General features: G+C 59.5%; 1 protein-coding gene across 1 annotated transcript in view; it reads right to left on the bottom strand.

Annotated features, from left to right (window-relative positions):
• Positions 1 to 1,876: 1,876 nt before the first annotated feature.
• The window catches only part of Umodl1 (uromodulin like 1), a 43,315-nt gene continuing 20,129 nt past the window's right edge, over positions 1,877 to 25,062 (bottom strand). The window contains exons 8-22 of the mRNA XM_010636473.2: positions 23,541 to 23,653; positions 22,202 to 22,421; positions 19,174 to 19,311; positions 17,224 to 17,820; positions 16,260 to 16,517; positions 15,138 to 15,250; positions 12,909 to 13,122; positions 10,173 to 10,310; positions 9,286 to 9,605; positions 7,411 to 7,556; positions 6,925 to 7,161; positions 6,697 to 6,856; positions 5,589 to 5,676; positions 3,927 to 4,104; positions 1,877 to 2,983 (exon numbers count right to left, since the gene is read on the bottom strand). Coding sequence (XP_010634775.1) covers positions 2,980 to 2,983; positions 3,927 to 4,104; positions 5,589 to 5,676; positions 6,697 to 6,856; positions 6,925 to 7,161; positions 7,411 to 7,556; positions 9,286 to 9,605; positions 10,173 to 10,310; positions 12,909 to 13,122; positions 15,138 to 15,250; positions 16,260 to 16,517; positions 17,224 to 17,820; positions 19,174 to 19,311; positions 22,202 to 22,421; positions 23,541 to 23,653 — 2,924 coding nt within the window. The 3' untranslated portion in view covers positions 1,877 to 2,979. The remainder of the gene's footprint in view (positions 2,984 to 3,926; positions 4,105 to 5,588; positions 5,677 to 6,696; positions 6,857 to 6,924; positions 7,162 to 7,410; positions 7,557 to 9,285; positions 9,606 to 10,172; positions 10,311 to 12,908; positions 13,123 to 15,137; positions 15,251 to 16,259; positions 16,518 to 17,223; positions 17,821 to 19,173; positions 19,312 to 22,201; positions 22,422 to 23,540; positions 23,654 to 25,062) is intronic.

Here is a 25,062-nt window from a genome sequence, read left to right as displayed (position 1 = left end):
GAGAGAGAGAGAGAGAGAGAGAGAGAGAGAGAGAGAGAGAGAGGAGAGAGGAGAGAGACAGAGGAGAGAGAGACAGAGAGAGAGGAGAGAGACAGAGGAGAGAGAGACGAGGAGAGAGAGAGACAGAGAGAGGAGAGAGGAGAGAGAGACAGAGAGAGATAGAGGAGAGAGACAGAGAGAGGGAGGAGAGAAGAGAGAGAGACCAGGACGGCTGCTACCGAAGGCTCTGAAGGGGCTGCGCAGCCCTGAGGCAGACGTGGGTTTGCGCGCCATCTAGCGGCTGTGTGGAGGGATGCAACCGGGGCTAGAGGCTTTGGGGAAAGCCCCAGGGCTTCTCCAGGGGCCACTGACCTTCGCGGGCACCAGATCCTCACCTCCATCAGAGCCTCCTCCGTCATCAGGCCTTCCACTGTAGAGTGATCCACACCCTGTAGTCCGGATCCAAGCGGGTCAGGCCCCTGGCGCAGTCCGAGTGTGAGGACTTGGGGCGGGGGCTCCTCTGCACCTCAGAGGCGCTGTGCTCTGGGGTCTGCACGGTCCCGCTCCCCGCAAATACAGCGCATAAGTGAACTTGGCAGCCAGGGGGTCTCTGTTCCACTGCCGGCCCCTCTGCTCTGGCAGCGCGACCGGAAAAGGTGTGTTACATCCCTGCACCCTCAGCTAAAGTGAGAGCAGCCGCGGCGGCCGGCTGGAGGGCTCGGGGAGTGGCGTCTGCACCGCAGCCCTCCAGAGCCGGCCTCCCTCCTCCTGTCTCGGAGTGGAGTGAATCCGGGGAGCCCCACCAGCTGGTTACTGGAGGGTTTGCACAGGCTCGGCCGAGTACAGTGCCCCGCGCAGCAGCTGTGAGAGTCCCTGCCCGGACACCTTGAGCACACGCAGGCACGTTTGTGTTTCTGGCGCTCCCAACCTCCTGGGGTCCCCTGGCGTTACCGCCTGTGCTGCAGGGGGCTCTTCAGACGGGAGTGAGGTCTCGGAGCGAGAGATCTTCCATTCTTCTCAGCTTCCTGATGTCAGGGTAAGAACGAGGGCTGAGGAGCACAGCCTGTCGAGGCGGCCCAGGTGAAGGGTGGGTGGGTGGATGGGAGGACAGATGGGCAGACGGACAGGCGGTGACCGGAGAGGTGGATGAAAAGGTAGATGTTAAGGTGAGCAGGTGTATGGACAGGTGGATGAACAGACAGACGGCTCATTGGAGAGATGGGTGGGAAGTGAGTGAGTCAACTGTTCAGGGGATGGGTGGACAGAGAGGTAAAGGCTGATCGAGGGCCAAGCGGTTGAGTGGACGTGTGGGTAGATGGGTGAAATGACGGATGCACGGACGGACCAGAGCAGGGACAACTCAGCATAGACTTCTTTGTCTCCCTGGGCACTGGCCTTGGCTCCCCTCCCCTAGGCAGAGCCCCTCTCTTTGGGGCTGGGCTCAGTCTTCCTCTCCCACCCGCTGTCCGAGCTCTGAGCTGGGCCTGGCCTCCTGCAGCTGTTCCGGAAGGGCTCGTCAAGAAGGAGCGGAGGGCAGTGCGGTAGGAAGAGGGGACCCAAGCTTCCACTGTCACATGAGGCACAGATGAATGGGTGCAGCCCCCTGACCGAGAGGAGGTTCGAAAGATTCGGTGTAAAACACAATCCAGCTACTTCATCTGAAAACCAAGAGCCGCCCGGCCGAGGGACTCACCGCCCGGGATACCAAACATTTCCTGTTCTGTTTTCCGCAAAGCAAGGGAAAGCCTGAGCTGAGTCGGGCAAGACAAGCGTGCTCGGGAAGGACCAGACTTTTCCTTCCCTGGGGCCAGGGACACTGGCCCGAGGCAGACGGCCGGGAGCCCATGGTGGGAATGAACTGCGCAGAGAAGCCAGCACAGCTGGTCGCCTTTCAGGGTCACCTGCACTTTATTTGCTTGCTCGAAATCAGTTCTCCACACGTGTTACACATCCTCATCCGGTCCATCAAGAGTCTCCTCTTCCTGAACAGTCTGACAGTTGATTACATCCACAGAACGAATCGTGTGTATTAAAAACTAGCATCCTGTTATGATTCTAAGTTCATCAAGGAACAACACCGTACTTGTAGGTACTAGCCCTCTAATCAATTTTAATTTGCTTCAAATAAAGTAAAAAAGCAGCATTTCCGGGTGGTGCAATGGAGAAAATTCTACACCAAACAGTTATATTCTAGCCCCATCCCTCGCTGGCTGTTTTATGACCTCAGGTGTGCAATTTGTCTGCCCTCTTTCTCGTTTCTCATGGCAATGGATAAATCGCAACTGCCCCCGCGGAAAAATGGCTGTGAACATGTCTGGAAACAAGAGGGTAACATCTACATGTCGTGGTATTTTTACTTATTAGAAAGATTTTCATATTGCTAAGCTGTCTTTTGTGCTGCTGTTGTGTAAATAAAAACAACAAACTGGTAATGCGGGATAAAACGATGACTTGGTCACAGTGACGCTGCTGGATCAAACCTTTCCTGAAGACCACCATCCCTCTGGACATTTTGGTTACATAGTCAATCTATTCTATTATTACCACATGTGGCTCCTAAAAATAACATTACCAATGATGGCTTTATGAGATGGGCCTATTTGTAAAAGGGCTTCACAACCACTGACTGTTTAAAAAGTGAAACACTTTGTAACTGATGAGTGTTGGGCACTGGCTGTCAATGACCGAGGTTCTCATGGAGCAGTCTGGAGGGCAAGGGTCTGGTGACAGGGGTGCAGGTGGCTCGGGTGACAGGAGCGGCATCTGTGCAGGGCTTGAGCACCCAGCACACCCGGGGCACTGCCTCTATCCCAGCAGCCATGGCCCCTGCCTAGTGGGTGCCGCTGACCTGCAGCCTGCAGGGTAGCAACCACTGGGGGACAGACGGAGGCCAGCCCACCACTCTACCACTCTGGGGCTCACACGAGTGCTGCCACAGAGAGCAGCACTGACGCGACTTGGTTAATGCTTCATGCGCTGGGATCCAAGTTTGAGTCACGGTTACCTGCATGGAAAAGGTCTCCTGGGTCATTCTGCTCACAGGACAGGAGAAGGCATTGTTACCTTTACATCTGGCTGGCGCCCAAAGCCTCAGTGCTCATGTGGGGCTCTGGGAGGCAATTGGATCACAGGGTGTGATGCTCATCAGTGATTGGTCCACTGAGGAGTTACTAGCCAGATGAGCTGTTGGGAGGTGGGGCCTCATGGGAAGAGGTGGGTCCTAGGGCGTGGCCTTGGGCTTGGGCTCCTCCCTTCTCTCGCCACTTCCTGTCCGCCATGCCCTGAGCAGCTCCCCTCTGCCAGGCCCCTCTGCCATGCTGCCTGCCTTGGAGCCACTGGACTATGGACTGAACCCTCCACAAGCTGTGAGCCAGATAAACTCCTCCTGCTAGAGGGTGCAGGTGTTAGGTATCTTGTCCCAGCAACAAGGGAAGTAACTGATCAGGACATAGAACGGGCTCTCAGTGTCCACGGGAACCCAACTATGGAGGGAACGTGTTCTTTAAAAAGTGTGTCTGCAGTGGACAGGTACAGGGTTTGGGTTCACTGGTCCCTAAACAATGCAGTGCGACAATGATTCACACAGCATTCCCCGTGCCTTCTGTCTCATGGTCATCTGCAGTCAAACGCAAGGCAGGTGCGCATGGGCTGCCACGACCAGAGCCTTCCGGAGTCGCCCACTGTGCTCAGGACCCTGCTCCCAAGCATCCAGGGGACAGAGAGAAACACATCCATGTTTGAGTCGTCCATGCCAGGGAGAGCGGGGCGCCACCCAGTGGACACAGCCTGGTGTCCCGCACCATCCAGGAAGGACCATCCATCCCGGCCCAGGGGCCATGCACCACAACAGTGACAGATCTACCCTGCCCAGCCGCCCAGCCGTCCCCAGGGCACGGACACCCAGGCAGACCACCCCCTTCACCCACCTCGGCGGCCAGGCTTCCTACCCCGAGAACACCTGGTAGCCAAGGCTGCCGGGCTGAATGCTGAAGTTGTAGTTCCCGGTGGTCCTCTGGTTGCGCAGGATCAGGAGGGTCACAGCCCCCGCCACCACGGCCAAGGCTGAGACCGTGATGAGGGCCACGTAGCCAGCCCCGAGTTGTGGCTTTGCACGCGGACACGCACCTGCGGGTGACAGAGGCGGTGAACCACACAGCTCATGGCCACAGCCGTGTTCCGCCCCGTGTCCTGACTCCGGCCCGGACTTCCCACAGCCTCCTGGTGGATGTCAGGACCCCCTCTCGGGGCGTGCAAGGGCCTCTTCCTCATCCAGTCCCAGCCTGGCCTGGTCTCCCTAGCAATTTAAAGCGAGGACGAGGGGAAAAGCGTGTTGTCCCAGAGCCCAGCCAGCCCCCACGGAGGCCCCCACAACTCCAGAGACTGTGAGCTTCGGCTGTGGGCCGGCACTGGTGCCTGTTTATTTGGTTCTCAGACACTCGGGTGAGAACCGGCAGTTGAGAAACACTGGCCACTCTCTGCTCCCTTGTGTCCTTTCCAAGTCCTGCCAGCGCCCACACACCCGCTCGCACCCCCTAGCCTGCGGCCAGACCCAGAGAAGGGTGTGCGAGAGTACCATCAAGGTGAGGGGAAACAACGCAGGGAAACCAGCAAGACTAGTTCAGCGGCAAGAAAGAAGAAACTGAAACAGCAGGGGCTTAAATCAAAGGGGAGTTCGTGTCTGGCACAGAAACTGGGGCAGAGCCCACGGTATCCTGAGGACCAGCCCCTACGGCCCCCATGCCTGTGGGTGCTCAGGGTCCCGACAGCTGCTGGCTGCCTCCTCTGCATGCTGGGCTGAAGGACAGGAAACAGGAGGAGTGAGGGAAGGGGGCACCAGGCGGCTTGCAGGGGTCCCCTCCAATGGCCATGCCACCCCTGTGCCCCTCACTGACCGGAACTGGCACCGGGGGCCACGCTGGGCTGCCCCGCAGGTTGGAGATCTATTTTTATCCCTGGCCGCTAAAGTCCCAGGGCTCCGGCTACGGAAGGAGCGGAGACAGAACGCGGGGGCAGCTAGCGGTCTCCGGGTACCCAGGGCACACAACTCCCCAAACCATTTTTCTTCAAAATAATCAGAATGATCACGTCAAAAAGGACACAGGACATAACTGGCTGATGGAAACTGTACCGAGGGAAAAGAAGATGCCTTCTTTTGCGTCTTCTGAATAAAATAGCTCTTTCGCGTGGATACACACTTGGGCATGCACACGACACCCCCGTTCACAGCCCGAGCCCCTTCCCCTGCACGCCCACCGGATGTGTTTATCGGGGACAGGACATGCCTGGCTTCTTGCGGCCCTGCTCTGAACTTCAAGTTATTTGAATTCACCTGCTCTGGGAGCCCGGCTTCCGCTCGGCAGCAGGGGACCATGGCAGACCCCACTTCTGGGCAGCCCGCCGCCCACCTGGAGGGGAAAGTTCCACCCCCACCCCGAGGACTCAGCACCCTGCCGGCCGATCCTGGCTCCCACACAGGGTCCGGCCCTGATCTTTCTACTGCCCTGAGTCTTCTGGGGAAGTCTGCAACTCCGCATTTCACAGCAGTTGCTTGGTTTGTGTGCAGTGGGCGGGCTCTGTCTCTGCTGTCTGAACCCCAGGCGTGGACTCACCGTCGTCCAAGCGAAAGAGGGGCCCCCAGGTGGCCTGCAGCACCGTGGAGCCTTCGCCGCTCCTCAGAAACCGGAAATCGTTGCAGTTCTGGGGGTTGATTGGAAAGGCGGGCGATCTCAGGTTGGCCGCATGGCCTCTGGGGGGTGAACTCACTGTCTGGGTGGCGGCGGCCGAAGGGGGCAATTCTGAGCTCGGGGCATCACACTGGGGTGGGGGAGCAGGGGCGCCTGGGCAGCGCCAGGGGACAGGAGCGAGGGCTGGGCACACTGTCAGCTTCTCCAAAGGCCACCACGGCCCTGTGCGACTCCTGCTGTGTCCACTGCCCATGGTGTCCCTGTCGGGGTGGCCCCAGTCCTCCAGAGAGACGCTGACTTCCCGACCCTACACCGCACCTGCAGTGGTGCCTGTACCGGGGAAGGTGATGGAGTCAGGACGAGGCCACGGGGGTGGCTCTGACCCTGTGCGGCTGCGATCTTACAAAAGGGGCATATGGACGCAGAGACCCGAGCGAGATGAAAAGACACAGAGCAAACACAAAGCCAGACGGCTGAGGCCACCAGAGCCCAAGAGGCCTGCACAGTGCCCCGCCGGCCCCTTGACCTTGTGTCAGCTCCTGCACCGCGGCCCTGTCCAGCCCGTCCGGTGCTGTCACGGCGGCCCAGCACTAACCCGGCACCTGTCCCGAGGGACCAGCTACACCTGCCTCAAGGTTGCACTGGCAGAGGCCTGCGGGGCTGTAACTGGCCCCGCCTTGGTGACCAGACCTTGCACACCTTGCACGCTTGCCTGGGCACAGAGAGCAGCTTTCAGGCCGTGGAATTACCCAGCCACTGCACGTGTGGGGCACAGGGAGGGAAACGGAGATGCCAAGAGTGGCAGGAAGCCAGGACACACCGGTACCCCGGGTGCTCGGCTTGTGGCCACGCGGAGAGGCTCAGAGGCAGGTGACTGGGCTGGGGCCGCAGCCTCACCAACGCTGGGCCCAGGCGCTGGCAAACTGGGAATGCCCACCAGCTGCCCGCTGCCCGGCACCACTCAGATGCCGTAATGGCTGGCCCTGGCTCTTAGGAAGAGCTGCCGCCTCTCGCCCAGGCGCCCAACACTCACAATCTTGCACGTGTTGCCGGGGGACTCCATGCAGACTCGCAGCTTGCAGTGCAGGTAGACGAGGGAGTTGTTGACGAAGGAGAAGATTCTCAGCTTAAACTGGGCCTTGCTGGAGTCGCCGTTCTGGATCACGCTGGTGTGGGTGTTGGGGATGGGGCAGCTGCGAGGAGACCAGTCGGTCAGCCTCGGGGGAAACCCAGCGGTGGCCGCGGCACCTGCCCTGCCCACCTGTTGTTGATGAAGCCGAAGGCGACCGGGTCCCAGGCGTCACGGGAGGGCGTGGCCCAGCACTCCATCAGCACCACCTTGAGGCCGCTCTTCTGCCCGTCCAGCCCCACCTGGATCTTGACGTCCTCGCTGGCTGACACGCTGTGGTTCTGGGGGATGGGGGAGTCGCCCACGAACAGCTGCATTTCCGTGACGAACATGCCCGCGCCGTGCAGGTCGTCTACGAAGGCGTGCTCCCTGCCAGGGCACGGCCGGGAGTTTGCCCTGCAGCCCCCGCTTCCCACCCTCCCCCAGAGCAGTCCCAGGGAAGTGTGGGGATCAGCAGGGACCCCCAGGGCCTGGGACAGCGGCGGGGGCCAGGCCATTACACAGGAGTCGGCTCGGGTCCATTCGCGTGGACTCGGGGCAGGGCCCACAGTGGTAGGAACCCCGAGGACCCCGGTCCCCCACAGGCTCCCAGAAGAGAGCCGAGGCACTGCCCCTCACCCCCACTTCGGAGTGTAGCCCAGGGACGTCAGGAGGTCGTTCTGGAAGACGCAGCGGATAGGGCTCAGGACCGTGGGGTGGTGGATGACGCCGTCCAGGGGCCGGTTGTTCCTCAGGACCGTCTTCACCACCGTGCTGGTCTTGTTCTGGGCACAGAGGGAGGCAAATGAGCCGGGGTGAGGGCACCAGAAGCCCCACCTCCGGTGTGCGACGACCCTGACAGCCCTGAGCTCGTGTGGACCTCCAGGGACGGCGCACGTCCGGCTTCCACTGCCAGGCACGCTATGGGCTCTTAGAACCGTCACACTTCGGCCCTTGGCGCTCTTGGCTTTGAGTAACGGCCTGGCGGGCCCTGGGCTGGGCCACGCACTGCGCCCTGTTCCCATTCCTCTCTACCGCCCCAAACCCTGACAGTCTCAGCAGGCAGAGCAGATGGCTGCCTGGCCCGGACCAGGGGAGGAGAGAGCCACCCACGGGCCTCTGTCTGCAGCCCTCATGCTGTCCTGGGGCAGCTGGGGTGCATGTGGGGACACCTGAGCACAGCAGAGTGACTCTGCCTTCTTTTCAGTACTGTAGCTTGAACCCAGTTACACGCTCAGCCCTTTATTATCTTTATGTGAGACAGAGTCTTGCTACATCTCCAAGTTGTTCAGGCTGTGCTCCAACACAGGATGCTCCTGCCTCAGCCTCCACAGTGCTGGGATGACCAGTGTGCATTGCCACGCCCTGCTTTCAGCCCCTAACATGTTCTACAAACCCTGCTGGCAGCAGCCGGCCACAGCCGCAGCCTCCACTCGGTCTCGACCTAAGCGTGGCTCACAATGCCCAGCCTCCGGCCCTGGGGCCCCGGGGCTCCAAAGGTGCTCAGGACAAAGCCCTGGCCCCCCAAGTTCAGGATCACGCTGCCCCACCGCCGGGAACTGGCCCCTGCTGCCTCGAGCCCCTAGCCCCAGCTCCTGGCCCAGACTCTGCCCTCAGTGCCCCCCGACAGCAGACCCTGCGCCCCCTGACAGAACCGCACTGAACTCCCCACTGCTCACACTCACAGTCACACCCACACGTGTGCTCATTAACAGGACGCTCACCACGCCCAGACTCAAGGGCACACCCATGAAAAGCCCTATATGCACACTCATACACCCTGACAGGAGAATTCACACACCTGACTCACACATACACACACCTGCGCATGTGCTCACACTCACACTCACGTGGACACACTACCTACAGCTGTGTGACACACGACACACTCACACATGTAAAGTATGCCTTATATTCACATGTACGCATGTGTAGGCACAGATTTGCAAACACACAGTGCAGTCACGCTCACACCAATATATTCAGACCCATGCACACTTCCACACGCTCATGAGTGCACACACCTTTGGCCCTACACACCTCGCTGTGGACTGTATCTGGAGTTCCCCTAAGGCCCATATGCCAAAGGCTGGGCAACTGGGCCAGCCATTAGACTGCAGCCCTGAAACCAGGAGCCAGGAAGACTTTCCTCCCCAACAGGTGTGGCACACACTCGTCATCCCAGCACTTGGGAGGCAGAGGCAGGATGATCTCGGAGAGTTCAAGGCCGGCCTACGCTACACAGTGAGACCCTGGCTCAATAAACCTCCTTTGAGTTGGGTTAGCTCAGGTGTTTTGCCACATTGACGGAAAGCTAACAATCACGCGAGCACACACACACACGTGTATCACACGTGCAAGGTCCTATGTCGCACGGTCAACACATGCTTGTGTAAACACAGGCACGTGCCGACCAGGAACGCGCCCACACCCATCGCCTTCCCACCTGACTGCGGGGACCCCTGCTCTTCCCCCCACACCGCCCCTCCCCCAGGAGCGCCCACCGGGCCTTACGCTCTGCACCAGGGTCCCGCACTCTGCCCAGCCGGCCGTCAGGAGCACGTGGGAGGCGTTGCTGAAGCTCACGTTGCAGGGTGGCTGGCCCAGGTACAGCGAGGCCTCGGGGATGGCCTCCTGCAGCAGGAAACGCTTCTGGATGGCGATGGCCACCCGCTCGATCTCGCACAGCACCCTGGCCGCGCCTGTCAGGTTCAGCCGTGCTGGGGGGCCCAGGGGCACGGGGCTGGTGCTCGGCGGGAGGGCAGCCGGGGTTCGAGCCCCGGCCGGGGGCCACTCTGGGCCAGGGGTCGCAGTGGGGCTGTCCGCAGAGCCGCCTGCAGGGTGGAGGAGACGGGCACAGGTGGGCACTGGTGTGGACCCGCGCTGCGCCCTGTGGCACCTGCCCAGGTGACACACGGAGGGAGGTCCGAGCCCCCGTGGGACAGGGCCCAGCCTTCAGAGGCCCAAGGCTCTTGACAGGAGCCCCCGCCGGGCCTGCACCCACACCCTGCCTTGCAATCCTTCCTTCTTGCTCCAGGAGGACCCGGCCTCCTTCCTGCCACTCGGCACCTCCCCCTTCAGCCACCCTCTCCCAAAGGCTCCCCAAAGTCAGCGGGCCCAGCCGCGTGCTTGGTCCCTGCCCACCTTCACTAGCTCTGTTCTCACCAAAGCGCCCGCCACACCCTGCCCACCATGCCACCTGAAAGACCATCACCAGGCTGGGCAAGGTGGTGCACACCTGTAATCCCAGCACTTAGGAGGCTGAGGCAGGAGGACTGCCATGAGTTTGAGGCCAGCCTGGGCTACACAGTGAGTTCAAAGCCAGCCTGCACTACACAGCAAGACCCTATCTTTAAAAAAAAATAGCTGCAAAACACCCCTTCCAGGATGAGGAGACTCACCCACACAGGCTCTTCCAGAATATTCCACATGGGAGTCGGGGGCTCCACGCTCACAGCTGCAGGTGAATGACCCCAGGGTGTTCTGGCAGGAGGTCCCCGGCACACAGTCATCCTCCTTTCTCCCACACTCATCGTAATCTGCAAGGCATTTGGGAGACAGGACAGGGGTGAGTCGGCCTGGCCTGGCCCCCAAGAGCACAGCCTCCTGGGAGGCAGATCTGAGCCACCCAGCAGGAGCAGGGACAGGCACATGGCCAGCTCTGTGGTGTGGGGGCTCCACTGGGTCTGCAGGGAGGAGCTGGCCTGGGCCAGGGCTGCTGCACCTCAGGCCCCTGCCCTCCTCTGGTCCTGATGCCCTTCGCATCAGGGGGCCCTGGCTTTCATCCCTAGCACCAGTCAACCGTCAATCCTAATCAGCACTCAGTCGCTCAGACTGCTCTGGAACTGAGCATATCCTGCTCCTGTCCTTACCCTGTCTTGGGAGTCTATTCCAACTCAACAAACCCACTCTGAGGAACTGACAGGCACCCGTGCTGTGGCCATAATTCAGTACATTTCCTACCCCAGCGTGCTCGGTTATCTCCGGTTCTTTTGCTTTGAAAGCGATAGAGAAGATGAGTATCTTTGCACCAACCATGGTCCCAGCCGAGGCCTGTTTGCTGAGGACAAAGTCCAGGAGGGGTCTTCCGAGGCAACGCGATGACACCTGGGAAGCTCTGGACATCTATTGCTAAGCCGATTCCCAAGGAGGTGAGCAGCTCCACTCCCAGCCACAGATTCCAGAAGCACCTCCCAGCACACCTGTGTCAGGAGGCCTTCTGCACCCAGGAGAGTCTTATTTAAAAGAGTGAGTTATTTTAAGGGGAATGTCTTTGCTGATCCCATCTTTGTAGTAATCTGTTTTTCTCTTCTGTGTATCACCTATTTGGGTCTTTGCATCTATTGTATGATCCCGGTATAAATTTGGGAGACTAATTCATCAACTTATGGAAAGTAGTTTTCTGCCTTTTGTTCATTTTATAATGGTGACTTCAATTGCCTGCCACAAAAATACCTTTTTTGGAGACATGGTCTTGAACTTACTGTGTATTCCAGGCTGGCCTCAACTCACAAAAATCCTGCCTCAGCCTCCTCCGTGCTAGGATTACAGGCGTGTGCTGCCACGCCCAGCAAAAATGTGTACTTCTGTGTAGTCAAGTGCTCCAGGCTTTTCCTCTGAAGGTCTGGTTGTTCTTGGGAAATTGTTCTCATTCCCAAACCAAAAATACAAATTCATGACAGTAAGTTTTACATTAACTTCCTTCAAAACTCCGCCCCTTCATTTTATTTTGATTTATGTAGTTTTTGTTTTGTGTTGTTGGTATCGGGGATCGAACTCGGGACCTTGCACTTGCGAAGCAGGCGGCGGCACCACCGAGCTCAATCCCCAGCCCTCCCTTCATTTTAAGCACTCTCATCCCATCATTCTTGCCCCAGGAGACCTGCTAGTTACACTGACAATGCCCAAGGCACCCGTGAGGATGAACCCACGACTGCGAGTCTGGCTGAAGCCTACGTGCTGAGGTCGCAGTAACTCGCACCCAAATTCCATTCCCACAACTAAACCTTCTAAGTAGACGTACAAGGTTCTAATTACAGCCATGTATTTGGCCTATTCTGTTTCTGATTTGAGAATGCTGTGTCTTGTTTGCATTAGTCTCCCTAGAAACCACGCACAGCCCCGCCTTGACCCGCCTTTACCCCAATGAATCGCCCGTAAGAGTCAGTGCCTGGGACAGGCCAGCGCCTCTGTGGGCTGCACCGCACCGGCATCGGTCGTTCGGGTGCCCCGTTTTCTCTCTCTTGATTCTGACTTCTAGTTTTATTTCTCAGCCCTGCATCATATACTGGGCAGGGTGCTGGAACCTAACTGCAGGGCTCTCCAGTACTTGCCGCTTGCTGCAGCACCTCTGGAGCCCTCTTTCCTGGGCGTCTTTATGAGATGTGATCAGAAATACAGTGAGTGCTGCTGACCAGCGCCACCCAATGGAGAGGCAGCCCATACACACAGGACGTGGCGTCCTCATCCACCTGAGTCCCCAGATCTGGCACTGTGCGACTTCTGGCTCCTCCCCAAGGTCAAAATGACCACGAAAGGGAAGCTGATTCAGGACACTGAGGCAGCCAGGACAACACAACTAAAGACACTCAGGAAGGAGGGCTCCAGAGCTGCTGCAGGAAGGGACCAGGGCGGTGGGAGGAGGGGGTTCAAAGGAGAATTTCGAGGGGTTCTCGGCAATGCGTCTTTTACTGTAATAATTTTTTTAATTTAAAAATGAACCATATTGTTCAGTCCTATCTTGTACAATAGAAGAAAAGACTCTGGGGTGCCTCTCCTCCCTGTCTTCCTATGGCATTATGAGGGTCCCTTGGAAAGTGTGCTGCGGGAGGGTCTAGCTGCTGAGAGGGACAAATCCGCCTCAGCCATTGAACTGGGCGCGGGGCAGCCCCCAGAGGTGGCAGGGACCCTGGGAATCTTTGCAGGGTCAGCTGACGATGCTTCACCCCTCAAACCTTAGAGAGAATCTTGGTACAGTAAGAGGCGGGGAGCATCCCATCTAATCTGCGTTTTCCAGAAAATTCCAGGAAAAGCCCCAAAGGGAAAGTGTCAGGATCCATCTTCCAAAAACCCAAGGTCCAAGATGGGGTTCTTGCCCAAAAATGGGGGGAGGCCACCGACAGCCCACCTCTGCCTACCCCAAATGACGGTGTTGCTCCTGACCGCCTCCAGCCCGGACATGTTCCCCAGAGAATCGAGGAAGGCCGCTGACACCTCCTGGACATCCAGGGCCACCGTCATCAGCAGATCAAACTCCACCACGACGCTGCCGTTGGTGACGCGGGTGACGCTCACTCTGATCCCACCGGAGTCCACATGCTGGCGCAGCGTGGCCGGCAAGGAGTCCCGCACCTTGGAGAGACAGAGGACACGGCTGCTGGTGCTCGGGATTCTGCCCCACTCCCAGCCATCCAGGGTGAACAAACCCACTGTCCCCATCAGAGGCTGTGGTCAGCTGGTGTCACTGGCCTCGCCCCCGACACACACACACAGATCCACAGGAGCCTTGGATCAAGGGATCAAGGTCCCACTTCAAAGTTCCGGCCTCCTTGCTAAGAATGGATGCCGAGCCAGGTGCCACAGGAACCCGCCACCTCCCAGCACACAGCTCCCTGCTCTCCTGAGAGTCTAAATACAAAAGGCGGCTCTCCCCGAAACGGGCAAAGGAGGAGGAAGGTTAGTCAAGACGCGTGAGACGGAGGCAGGGCCCCTTCACCTGACCGCTGGAGCTTGTAGCTGTCATTTCGCCTCAAGGAGGCAGGGACCACAGCAACCACACCGCCGCCGCCTCTGGAGCTGGGGACCCCAGGATAAACTGAACAGACCCCGGGTCTCAGCTGCTGGCTAGGCCATTTTACCAGGGAGCTTGCTGTGGGGTCTCCTGGAATCCACTGGGCCTTCCCGCTTTGAGGACACCCCGGCACGGTCAGGCCCGCCACAAGGTGGCAGTGTCCAGCGCCCTCCATTCTGTGTTTTAAAACTCAAACTCCCAGACTAAGGGAAGGCTGAAAGGTGAGATTTCCACTACAAAAACGAGATCATTCCATCAGGACCAGTGCACTCCCAATACCTTAAAAAAACAGTCACGCTTCCAACAAAGATGTCAGTGCTGATGCCCTACCAGACCGAAACAACCTCCACCCTAGAGAAAGCCAGAGAGACAGCAGGGAGGCCACTCAGGAGCATGGGGAAGGGGCTTTGTGGAAGGCAGGGACCCTCGCAGCACTCTTTGTAGTGGACAAGAGTGGGTGTCGCCGGGTCAGTGAGGCAGTGCAGCACCGTGGGGCTCGGCCGCCCCAGGAAGAGAGCGGCACGCCCCACGGGGAGGAGGTTGGGAAATCGGAGCCAAGCGAGGGAGGCCAGACGTCCCCAGAAGGAAGCGGGGCGGCGGGCTGGGGGTGGGGGCGACAAGGCTCCTCTCTGGGTGAAGACAAATCTCGAGTTAGATGCTCACAACTGTGGCACAGTCCCGTGCACGCACTGTAAGCCACCGAATTGCACTCTGAAATGAGTTAGACACCACAGCGCAGTGGTGCGTGCACACCCATGCTGATAGCACCACAACTCATAATAGCTGAATCCTGGCAGCAGCCTGTACGCCCATCAACAGATGAGCGGGTAAAGAAAGTGTGGTGTTTACACCCCACGGAGTACTACTGTGCTGTGAAGACGGGTGAACTGGAGGCATTTATAGGAAAACAGATGCAGCTCGAGACCACAGTGTTAAGAAGGCACATCAGGTGCACAAGCTTGAACATTACACGGTTTCCCTTCCATGAAAAAATGAATAGGAAAAAAGAGAGAGAGGGAAAAACAGTTACTGTATTCCAAATATGTTTCTGCTCCTGGCTCACTTTGCAGGGTTTCCATTCCTTTGGACATGTTTGGGTCTTTATTGTTACCATGATCACGGTCTATTTTGAATTTTAAAAAATAAATATATTCCCAGAATAGGAAAATCTATGCACACAGAGAGTGGCTCAGTGGCTGCCTAGATCTAGGGAGGCCATAGCGAGTGCGTAGAACACGCTGAATGGGGTGACAAAAGTGATCAAAATTTCACTGCGTTGCAGAACTCTGTCGTGCGCTAGCATTACTGAAACTTAACGTTTGTCAGTTGTGTGGCGTGCAAACCTTAGCTCAATAAAGCTGCTGTTTTTTTCAATGTGAGTTTTGTGGTGTTTGAAGTTTTTTAAAGCAGGGAGGGTTCTGCAGCATGCGGACGGAGAACAGCAAACCCAGTGGGAAGGGGGAGAGGCAGGAGCCAGGGCGGAGGCCCAGCCCGAGGCCCAGCTCCGACTGGATGAGCAGACTTGGCCTCCCTCCCTCCTGTAGTCCCCAGGGGATGGGGCAACACCCCGACTCACCCTGCTGGAGAACAGGCCCAGGAAGTGGCGGGACTGCTCGCTGCTGGCGTCGCCCAAGGACTCTGAGTACCTGATGTTCGCTATCCTGACTCTGCCCCTGAGCTTCTGGGCCGCTGCAGGATGGAGAAGGGTAGCGTGGGGCACGGCACAGCCTCGGGTCGCCACCACGCGTCCCCTCTGGCAGGAGGACATCGTACAGGGCGGAGCCGCACTCTCGAGTGAGAGGGATCGGTGCCCGGTGCCCAGACGCAGCCCCAGTAACCAGAGGAGGAGGGCAGGCACTTCCGGAAGCTGCAGGCCCAGCCCTCTGGGCAGCCTGAGTCCCCAGGGGCCATATACCTGTGCCCAGGTGCTAGGCCAGGACAGCGTTGGGGACCGAAGGGACGCAGGAAAGAATCAGACCAGGGCCACAGCGTGATGCACCTGTCGGCCTCGCTGGGGCCCAGGGCCCACAGTGGTGGGCACAGCGGTGCCAGGCTCCTCTTCCACCCACAGCACCGCTCCACAGCCTCTGGGCAACCGTGACCTGGCACCTTCTGCTCCCAGTGGCGCTGTGCCCCTGAGGGCTTCTAGGAACGGGGCCATTGCCCTCCCACCTCACTCGTCCTTGAGGACAGGATCTGAGGACGCCCGGGTGTGGGGCGGCGGGGCAGAAAGACAAGGTCTCCCCGGGGGCTCAGAGCTGGTCCCCAGGAGCTCCTTACTCACTGTTAGCCTGAACCACAAAGCCGGCCCACTGTTCTGTCCCCTAGCCTATGGCCACTGCTAGCCTATGGCCACCCCTAGCCTGAGACGTGCAGACCACCTGCCACGTCAGACACGCTGGCGGGCCACTCGTGCAAGAGAACAGCCAGCTGGCACGAGCTCATGAAGAGGGGAGGGGTCTGCACCCGAGTCTGTGTCTTTCTCTGCTTTTGTGGTACTGCAGATGAAAGCCCCAGAGCCATCACACTCAGCTGCATCCCCGGCCCAGGTTTTATTTTTCATTTTGAGGCAGGGTCCCTCTGAATTGCCCAGGTTAGACTGGGTTTACGATTCTCCTGCCTCAGTTTCCCCGGTGCCGGGCTCACACCGCTCCCGCTTCCGGTAAGCACCGTGGGGCTTGCCTTTCCCAGGCCCTACCTGTCCTCACTTTCAGCTGCATCCTGGCGCCCTCTTTCCCGCACGCTTTGGCTGCGATCTCCACCAGGTACAGGACGCCGGGTTCCAGCCCCGACAGTGTAGCGCTAGGCTCCCGGGTGTCCAGACCCACGGCGGTGCTCCGTGGGGAGAGGGCGGTGAGATGGAACGTGAGGCCCGGGGTGATGTCTGCAGCCCACGCCAGATGGAAGCTGGTGCCAGTCACGTTGGAGATCGTGGCCTTTCTGATGGGGACAGGAACTGGGAAGCGAAACAAAAACGCTGAAGTTAGAACTTCAGAAGAAGAGGATCAAAGAATCAAAGACACAGGACGGGCCTCCGCGACAGCTGCCAGGAAAGGTCCCGGAGGCCCTCACTGCCGCAGCCCACCGTGAGGAGGTCCCTGTCCTAACAGCTCACCCTCCCCAGCTTTGCTTGGTCTCTGAGGTGGTCACGCTGGCCCAGGGGTCTCCAGGACCAAAGCCTCTTCCACAGAGTCTGGGTCACTTCCCAGCCAAGCTGTCCACCCCTCACCACATGGACATCCCAGGAACAGCCTGGGTGGAGGGAGGATAAATCTGATACAGGGACGGACAGCCAGGGTGAAGGCGCTCTGCACACAGCAGGGACCAAGGACAAAGGGTGGCACAACACAGAGCTGCTCCCCTGGGTGTCCTGGGGCTGGGGAGGGCTAAACCCCAAATGCCGTGTGGATCTGATGGGTGCAGGCCAGTCAGGGGTTAGACAGCTGGGGTACAACAGCTGGGGGAATAGCACAGCTGGGTTGCAGGCAACTGGGGCACAGAGAGCGGGGGTACAGGACAGGTTGGTACAGGACAGGGTGCAGAGTTGTGGGCCCCATCGTGTGTCTCAGGCTGGCGGGACACAACAGCTCTGGGGTGTAGCCCTCTGGGTCCCTGCAAACTATGAAGTTCCCATGGGGATCTCAGTCCCTAGGGCCACTCACCACAGGCGGGGGTCTTTGGAGACTCAGGGGTGAGGACCGATGGCGAGACCCGGAAGGGGGAAGGCCCAGGGTCTTCCTGCCGCAGTCCCACGGAATCCAGTGGTGTCCCCCGTGTGGGGCGGCTGGTGTGCCACTCCACATGACCTGGGGGGCCCGAGGCAGAGGCCGGCGAGGTAGGCAGCTCTGTGGTGGCGTTTCCCCATGGCTGTCCCGGGGCCTTCACTGGACCACCTGTGGTGCCCCGAGGGGAGGGGGAGCCAGGGCTTGGCCCGGGAGCCCTGGGGGAGATGGCTCTGCTGAACCCCCAACTGGTGACCCCATGGCCCGGCCCTGGGTCCGGGACTACACTGGGCCCCTCCTCCTCACTGCCAGGCCCTGTGCTATTTCTCTCCTCTCCGACTATGCCACCAGCCCCTCTCTTGGGCAGAGGCCCTGAGGTCCAGGCCTGGGCTGGTGTTGGGGAGCCCCCTGGGTTCCTGCGGCTAAGTGACAACGTGGGGGGCTCTGGGACGAGGGTTGTGGTTCCTGTGCCGATGGCTGGGGCTGTGACCCCCATGGCTGCAGACAGAGCACTTCCGGTGGGGCTCACCGCGTCACCTGCAAGACACACCGCGTGTGGGAGCCGGCAGGCGCTGAGTGGGCAGCCCGGCCCCTCCCCAGGCAGGGCCGTCCCAGAGGGCAGGGAAATACTGCCTTCCAAAGAGCCCACACACACCCCTCCCGGGACCCCCGGAGGACACAGGCCACATCTACTGCCTCCCTGACCCCTTAAGGCAGAGGTGGGGGGCTTCCCCCATACAGAGGATGCCGAGACCCCAGCTGAAGCCAGGGGGGCTGCAGACCCTGGCAGGCCTTGTCCTCCCAGCCTCAGAATACTCCCTGGAGGCTCTGGGAAAATGGCAGGGATTCCCCAAATCTATGCTCAATGTGGTTCTCAGTGCTAACTTCTCTCACCAGCATGCTGGGCATTCAGGAAATTAAAAAAAAAAAAAAAGCCAAACGTGGGACCATTGGCAGCAGGAAGGGCATCAGGACTTCTCCCCGATGAGGTAGTGCGAGCACCTATTCTACCCACACCTGCGCCCAGGCCAGACATGGCCAATGGATCACAGCATCCGAAGTGGACACAGGGGGCTTCGTCCTGCTTCTGCACTCAGCACACTGCTGGCCCCAGTCCACTGGTCAGAAGTGGACCCTCAAAAGACCTGGGGCAGAGATGCAGTGGGACTGGGGCTCCAGACCTCCCTCCTCTCAGGGCCCTTTTCAAGTTCACCTAGGCTTGCGCCCCTCCTTGGGCTTCCAGCCACCTGGCTTCTGTGGGCCCCTGACCCTCCATAAACATGGTTAAAATTAAATTTTACAATTGCATTAGGGTAGAGCTGAAGAGAAGCCAGGCTGCAGTCGGTATGTGGATCTACCACAATCATTGCCATTTTAAAAGAAAAACTAAACATTCCTGTGGGGCCTTGGCACTGTTCCTGGTGGAAAACCCCACCCCTGTGTCCGGGGCCCAGAGTGGGATGGGGACACAGGGACAGGGACGCAGGGACAGGGGGCACAGGGACAGGGACAGGGGGTACAGGGACAGGGACAGGGGATACAGGGATGGGGACACAGGGATGGAGGACGTGGGGACAGGAGATCCAGGGATGGGACACAGGGACAGGGATGGGGGTACAGGGATGGGGGACATGGGGACAGGGGATCCGGGGACAGGGATTCAGGGACAGAGATGTAGGGACAGGGACGTGGGGACAGGAGATCCAGGGACAGGACACAGGGACAGGGACGGGGGGTACAGGGATGGGGGCACAGGGACGGGGGACATGGGGACAGGGGATCCGGGGGCAGGGATTCAGGGACAGAGATGTAGGAACAGGGACACGGGGCAGGGATATGGGGACAGGGATGCAGGGACAGGGGGACAGGACAAGGGACAGGGACACGCACCTTCACAGGCCCAGCCAGCCTGGCCGGGGCTGGCACCCCTGGCCTCACGGCACTGGCAGGTGTAGGAGCCCTCGAGGTTGATGCAGCGGGCGGCCGGCGAGCAGTCGTGCTCAGAGCTGTGGGCACACTCGTCCCAGTCTGCGGGGAGAAGGCGACAGCGGTGAGCAGGAGGCCACACTGCTTGGAAAATGGAGGGCGCCGGACAGGGGTGCGTGACAAGGGGTTGGGTGGCCCTCCTGGGGAAGGGGACCCTGACCTCAGACCAGGCACCCCACTAACAGCTGGGCCTCACACCCTCGGCGTTGGCTCAGAGGGGAGACCGGGACCCGCTCCTTGGCCGCGCTGTCCCCACAGGCATGAGCATGTGCCTCCTTCCTGTCTTCCTCTTTCTTTCTGTCCTGGGGATTGAACCCCGGGCCTCTACACAAAGCTACATCCCCAGCTCCTTTAGTATTTTTTCTTTTGAGACAGGGTCGCCCTAAATTCCAAGCTTCCCCAGGCTGGGCTTGAACTCGGGACCCTCCTGCCCCAGCCCCGCCCCCGTGCTGGGATGACAGGTGTACACCACCGCGCCTGTGTGCTCCTCTGGTCTGCTCTCCCTCCCACTGTTGGGTCACATTCCTTAATATTCAGTGTTTCCGCCAACACACAGAAAGACCCCTGAGCCGGGAGGGGTCGGGTGAGGCCTCTGTGGACACCTGTGCCATCCCCGGGGCGCCAGGTGGCTGGGCAGGAACAGCCATGGGCACCTCACCCCATGGGCCGGGAAGGGTGCAGGCGAGGTCCTCCAACCCTCAGGACCCAAAGTCCCTGCCCGCCTGTCCCCCCACCTCTACCCAAGCCCTGGTCGGGCAGACCCACCTGGGGCCAAACTTCACAACCAAAGCGCCTCGGGGACCCCCACGCCCTTCTTTTTCTCCTCCTCCTCCCCATCCTTTCTGGATTCTCTGGTTACCCCACCTCAGCCCTCCACTGCTCTGAGATGTGCCAGTGGATTGTGGCACACGACTAAACCATAGGTATGAATGAAACCCTAAGAACAGGGGCAGGCACATGAGTGGGAGTTCAAATCCATCCTGGGCTACACAGTGAGACAAAGTATCTCAAGCTGGAAGGCCTGTTGCTGGGATCACTGCCCACAGGGAGGCCACTGGGCAGGGCTGAGCTGATGTTGCCTCAGGGTGCAGCCTGCTGGCTGGAGAGGACTCTGAATGAGCTGCCTTTGCTAGGAGCCACGGCACCCTCAGGAAGCATGTGGTTCCTGAGGGGTGCCAGGCGGTAGGCTGGGCCCAGCAGCAGGTGGCGGTCCCCAGGAACACACACACGGCCCAACAGGCCAGCAGTGCGGGGTTGGCTGGATTTGAGCCAAGACAGAGGCCCATTCCATTCTGCACAGTGGAGACTCAGAGGTGCGTGGCCCACTGCCTCTGCACACTGCTTCCTCGGTCACTCTGTGGAGCGAACTCCTTCCTGGGACGCTGCCTGACCCCACGCACTAGAGCCAAGGCCAGCCGGTTCCCGCTCAGAGGCGGGGCGGTGTGCACCGGGAACACTACCACACGTGTCGGCACCGTACTAGGCAGCCAGACCGGTCAGGACGAGCAGGAGGGCAGTCCCAGCCCAGGCCAGAGGCTCAGGCAAAGACGGGGTCATGACAACCTGCTTCCCCCAAAGGCTCCGGCAGCCTCTGGGTCAGGCGAGGGACTCTCGGCCCCCAGGTGAGAGCAAGTGTTCCCAGAGGGCCCAGGAACGCTCCAGCTGTGCCCAAGGTGTGACTTCTCTATCAGCCACAGAGCAAAGACCACCACCAAGGTGTTGGCAGGGGAATCTCTTCCTGCCTCTTCCGCTGCTCACGGCTCCCGGAGCCCCTGGGCTCGTGGTCACGCCCCCGCACCTCCAACCTCCCACGGGAGGCTCTTCTGCCTACCCGTCTTGTGAAAGAAGGCTTGTCCTAGCTCAAGGACCCTCTATGAGTCACAGGATGACGACATTTTGAGATCCTGACCTTACTTAGTGCTGCAAACCCTTACTCTAAATAAATAAGGTCACATTTGGAGGTCCTGGGTAGAGATGGACCTTTTGGGGGTTTGCTGCTCAATCCCCTGAATCCCAGGTGCCCAGGGTCCATGGACCAAGACCTGGCACAGCCCAGGACCTGGTCCATCAGAGTTGGGGAGTAGGGGGAGGCAGGCAGGCCCAGGCTACCCAGAGCACTGGTCTCAGGTAGACACAGAGTCCCCAGCCCACAGCCCAGCGGAGAAGGCCTATCAGTGGTGGGACCACCTTCTTCTCAGCTGAGCTTTGCTGTGGTGACTCCAAGGTGCAGATGAGCACTCCTGGGCGGGACGGTTGTGGGGACAGCCAGCACACACTGAGCCCAAGGTGACCCCGCTCACACTTAGACCCACTTGCTCGGGGTACTGGGGGGTCCCAGTCCAGGTGCAGAGCAAAGGCCCCACTGCAAGGAGGAGCTGCACCCTGTCTGGCTCTGTCTCCTACTCCCTAGCTCTTCCCTGTCTCTGACGGCTCTGCACCCCTCTGCCCCTGCGTCTGTCTGCTCCCCTGCCTCTCTCTCCAGCCCTTGCTTTATCTGTCTGTGCGTCCAGGTCTCTACTTGGAGGCTTTCTCTGCTTCTGTGTCTCTTTCTGTCTCCTGTCCCTCCTGCATCTACAGCCTCATGCTCCAAGGTGACAGGAAGTGAACCCAGACAGCCCAGCCGGGGTGCAGCTGACAGACACCAAGATGCTGGACCCCAACCACAGGAACGGAAGCCCCAGCCTCAGCCCCATCTGAACCCCAGCCCCATTCTGCTCAGAAATAAGTCCCTGGCTCTGTGGCGCTGTCTCCTTCCCCGAACACAGGTGGGATGCAGGTCCCCAGCTCTGGCCCTGGTTCCTGTGGGGGACACGGAGGAGGGCCTGTGTTTCCATCACGGCATTTAGCTTTTGGATAAAGCAAAGTCCTACTCACAGCCACCCAGACGACCTGAGATGGAGGGGCAGCGAGGTGGCATGGGGTGGGGACACACCTTGCACTCGCGTCCCCTGAGGATCAATCTGGAACACGGCGCTTGCACACAGGAGCTGCAGCATGGGGGCCAGCGTGGAGACGCCCACTGGGGACTCGGGGTCTTGCACGATGACTCGGAGTGACACCACCAGGCTCCCCGCCCGGAGCGAGGCAATCTCCAGCCTCAGCTTCCCCCTGCTGTGCAGGTCTGAGAGGGCCGGCGGGAAGGAGTTCTCAACCTGGCCGGGAAGAGACCATGGCCGCTCAAAGGCGGCGGCGGCAACGTCCTCCCGGGCACAGGACCCGTCTTCCCAGAGAACCCAGCTCTGGCCGTGGGCATCAGACAAACCACACCCTGGGTGCCCTGAGCGCTGGCGAGAAGGGAACGGGGGTGGGGGTGGGGCAGGGAGGAGCTGAGTGACGGGTGGAGAGGGACCACCAAGGGTCAGTCCCGGGGCCTCCTGGCGAACCCTCCATGCTGGGCTGGACCCCCAGAAAGCACACGGACTGCCTGCACTCGGGGTCCCCCAAACACCAGAGAACGTGCATTGGGAAAGCAAGAGTCCCCCAACACCCTAGAAAGCTGACTTCCTGTGGAGTGTTTGGGGGCAGCCACGCATGGGTTCCTAACCGTCCACGCCTCCCACAGGCAGAGGACCTGTATCTGCGGCTGTTGTAAAGGAGCGGCCTTGGGAGTCCACATGGCTGCTTCCCTGGGAGGAAGGGCGCCCACTGACCTCCGGGTACGACAAACAAGCGCCCAGCTGGGCCAGGTTAGGAAGGTCTGTCTGTGGCCCGCTAGAAAAGACTGAGGCTTCCTGAGACTCCCTGGCGGTGACACAGGACCCCTCCTGAGACTTGCAGACTGAAGGTGGCCCCAAGGATGCCTGGGCCGCCTGCCGTTGGGGCGGGGGAGGAGTCTGTCCTTCTGTCTGACCCGGGGCCCCGTGTCCTCCCTCAGCCAGTGTCCATGACAGAGGCAGGGGAACCCTTCAGTTGAGGGGAGGGCCGGCTCTCAGATCTTCCTCGGTTTGTGCAGTCTGGGAAGTCACTTCTGCCCCCCCACTCCGCAGTGTTTAACAGGCCCCACCCACCAGGCCACGGGCTGCTGTCCCTGCTTAGCCCGGACCGGATGCTGGGATCTGGGTGCCAAGAAAAGCCCGGTGGTGGAGCCGGGCGGTGGAGCCCCTCTGGGGGAAGGCGCACATTATGAAGATCTAGATCACCTGCCCCAGAAGAGGGGGCGTGAGGAGCCCTGTGAGAGGGAGCCCGATTTCCTGATGCACAGGTGAGGGAGACTTTGCCTCCTCGAGGGGAGGAGCCGGCCGAGTGGGGGTCCCGGCGCCCTCTGCCCTTACCTCGCGCAGCAGCTGCCAGGAGAAGTCCCTGTGCTCCTCGCTGCTGCCGTCCAGCAGCTGCTCTGTCAGGTTTCGGTCTGTGATCCTGATGACAACTTCAAACACCCGGGCGTCTGAGGCAGACAGGATGGGCGCACTTGTTAGCTGGAGCCTGGGGTCACGGGTGCCTCGCGGGGCTAGGGGTGTGGCTCGTGCTGAGCCCCCGCTTAGCTCCCTGGGCTCCGGCCCCAACAACACAAAAAAGCGAACATAATAAACAGTTACACGTGTTTGCACCGAGGATTTCCATAAAACCTATTATTTGATAGAGAAATTTTTAAAAATACAGTAGACCTTTAAATTACAACTGGCCTGACATACGAACAACTTGGGTTAGGATCAGATTTCAGTTTTCCCTTAGGAACAAGTCTTGAGTAACAACACAAATGCCGCTTGTGCTTCCTGATGGTCTCAGAACAGATGTAACCCTCAGAGCTCTGGAAGGAGCAGGACCGCATCCTGTCCTGTGTGGGCTCACTGAGAAGTCCCGGGCGGGCGTCTCCCTGAGGACACTGAGATCTGCTGTGTGCAGGAGGGAGACCTCAAAGGCTGTGCAGAGGAGCCTGAGCCTGCACTGACCAACTTGAGTTACAACCAGCCCTTGGGAACGAACTGAGTTCATAAGTCAGGGGTCCGCTGTACATTACTGAATTAGGCTTAGATTGATGTGACCCCTCTGGGGGAATCCGTGCAAGTAATATTTCCATCAGCACAAATGGTGACAGCCAGGACAGGGACCCGAGACTCCATCAGGGACTGGATTCAAACACACATGGGGCACAAAGACCTCCCCAAGTCTTCTGTCCTGGAGGGCTGCTGTACCCCTTTGTCCTGTGCATAGCCACCAGGTCCAGCCAGGACCTTGTCCTGGGTCCCCAAAGGCCCCAGGATGAGGTGGGTAACTGCTCCCAATTTGCTGGGACTGTCCAGGTTTCAGCTCTGAAAGTCCCAGACCAGCTCTGAAACTGGTAGGACTGGTCGCCTGCTAGGGAGGTGACTTTTTCTCTGGACTCTGGAAAAGGCTCCAGGTGGCACAGGGGGAACGCCGTCACTTTCATTCCAGAGCGAAACCATCCTGCCCAGAGAGGGTCAGCGGGTCTAGGGACGCAGTCACGCTGTAGCTCCCCATTTCTCTGGCCGTGAACAGCCCACCCCCCGCTCTGGCCTGGTGCCAAGGGCCCCACACAGAGCCCATCACCTGTGCCCACTGTGCTAAGGGTCACCCTGCTTGGACCCAGAGAGACTCCCAGAATGCCCAGTGGACATCTGAGCCCAGACAGTCCCCAAACCTACGCAGGCTGCTCTGCCCCAAGCACGGACCCAGGATAAAGGTCACAAGTCAGGCAGAGGAAGACACAACCATAACCGATATTAAGTAGAAGCAGTTATAACAACACACTAATAAGTCATCTAAAACTTAGGGCTTGGCAGAGCACTCAGACCTAGAATATGTAAAAAACTCAAAAAATGAGAGCCCCCCCCC

Source organism: Fukomys damarensis, unplaced genomic scaffold (assembly GCF_012274545.1).
Source record: "Fukomys damarensis isolate Sample0158 unplaced genomic scaffold, DMR_v1.0_HiC HiC_scaffold_24, whole genome shotgun sequence".
Classification (NCBI taxonomy): Eukaryota; Metazoa; Chordata; class Mammalia; order Rodentia; family Bathyergidae; genus Fukomys; species Fukomys damarensis.
This window is presented reverse-complemented; position numbering and strand designations above follow the sequence as displayed.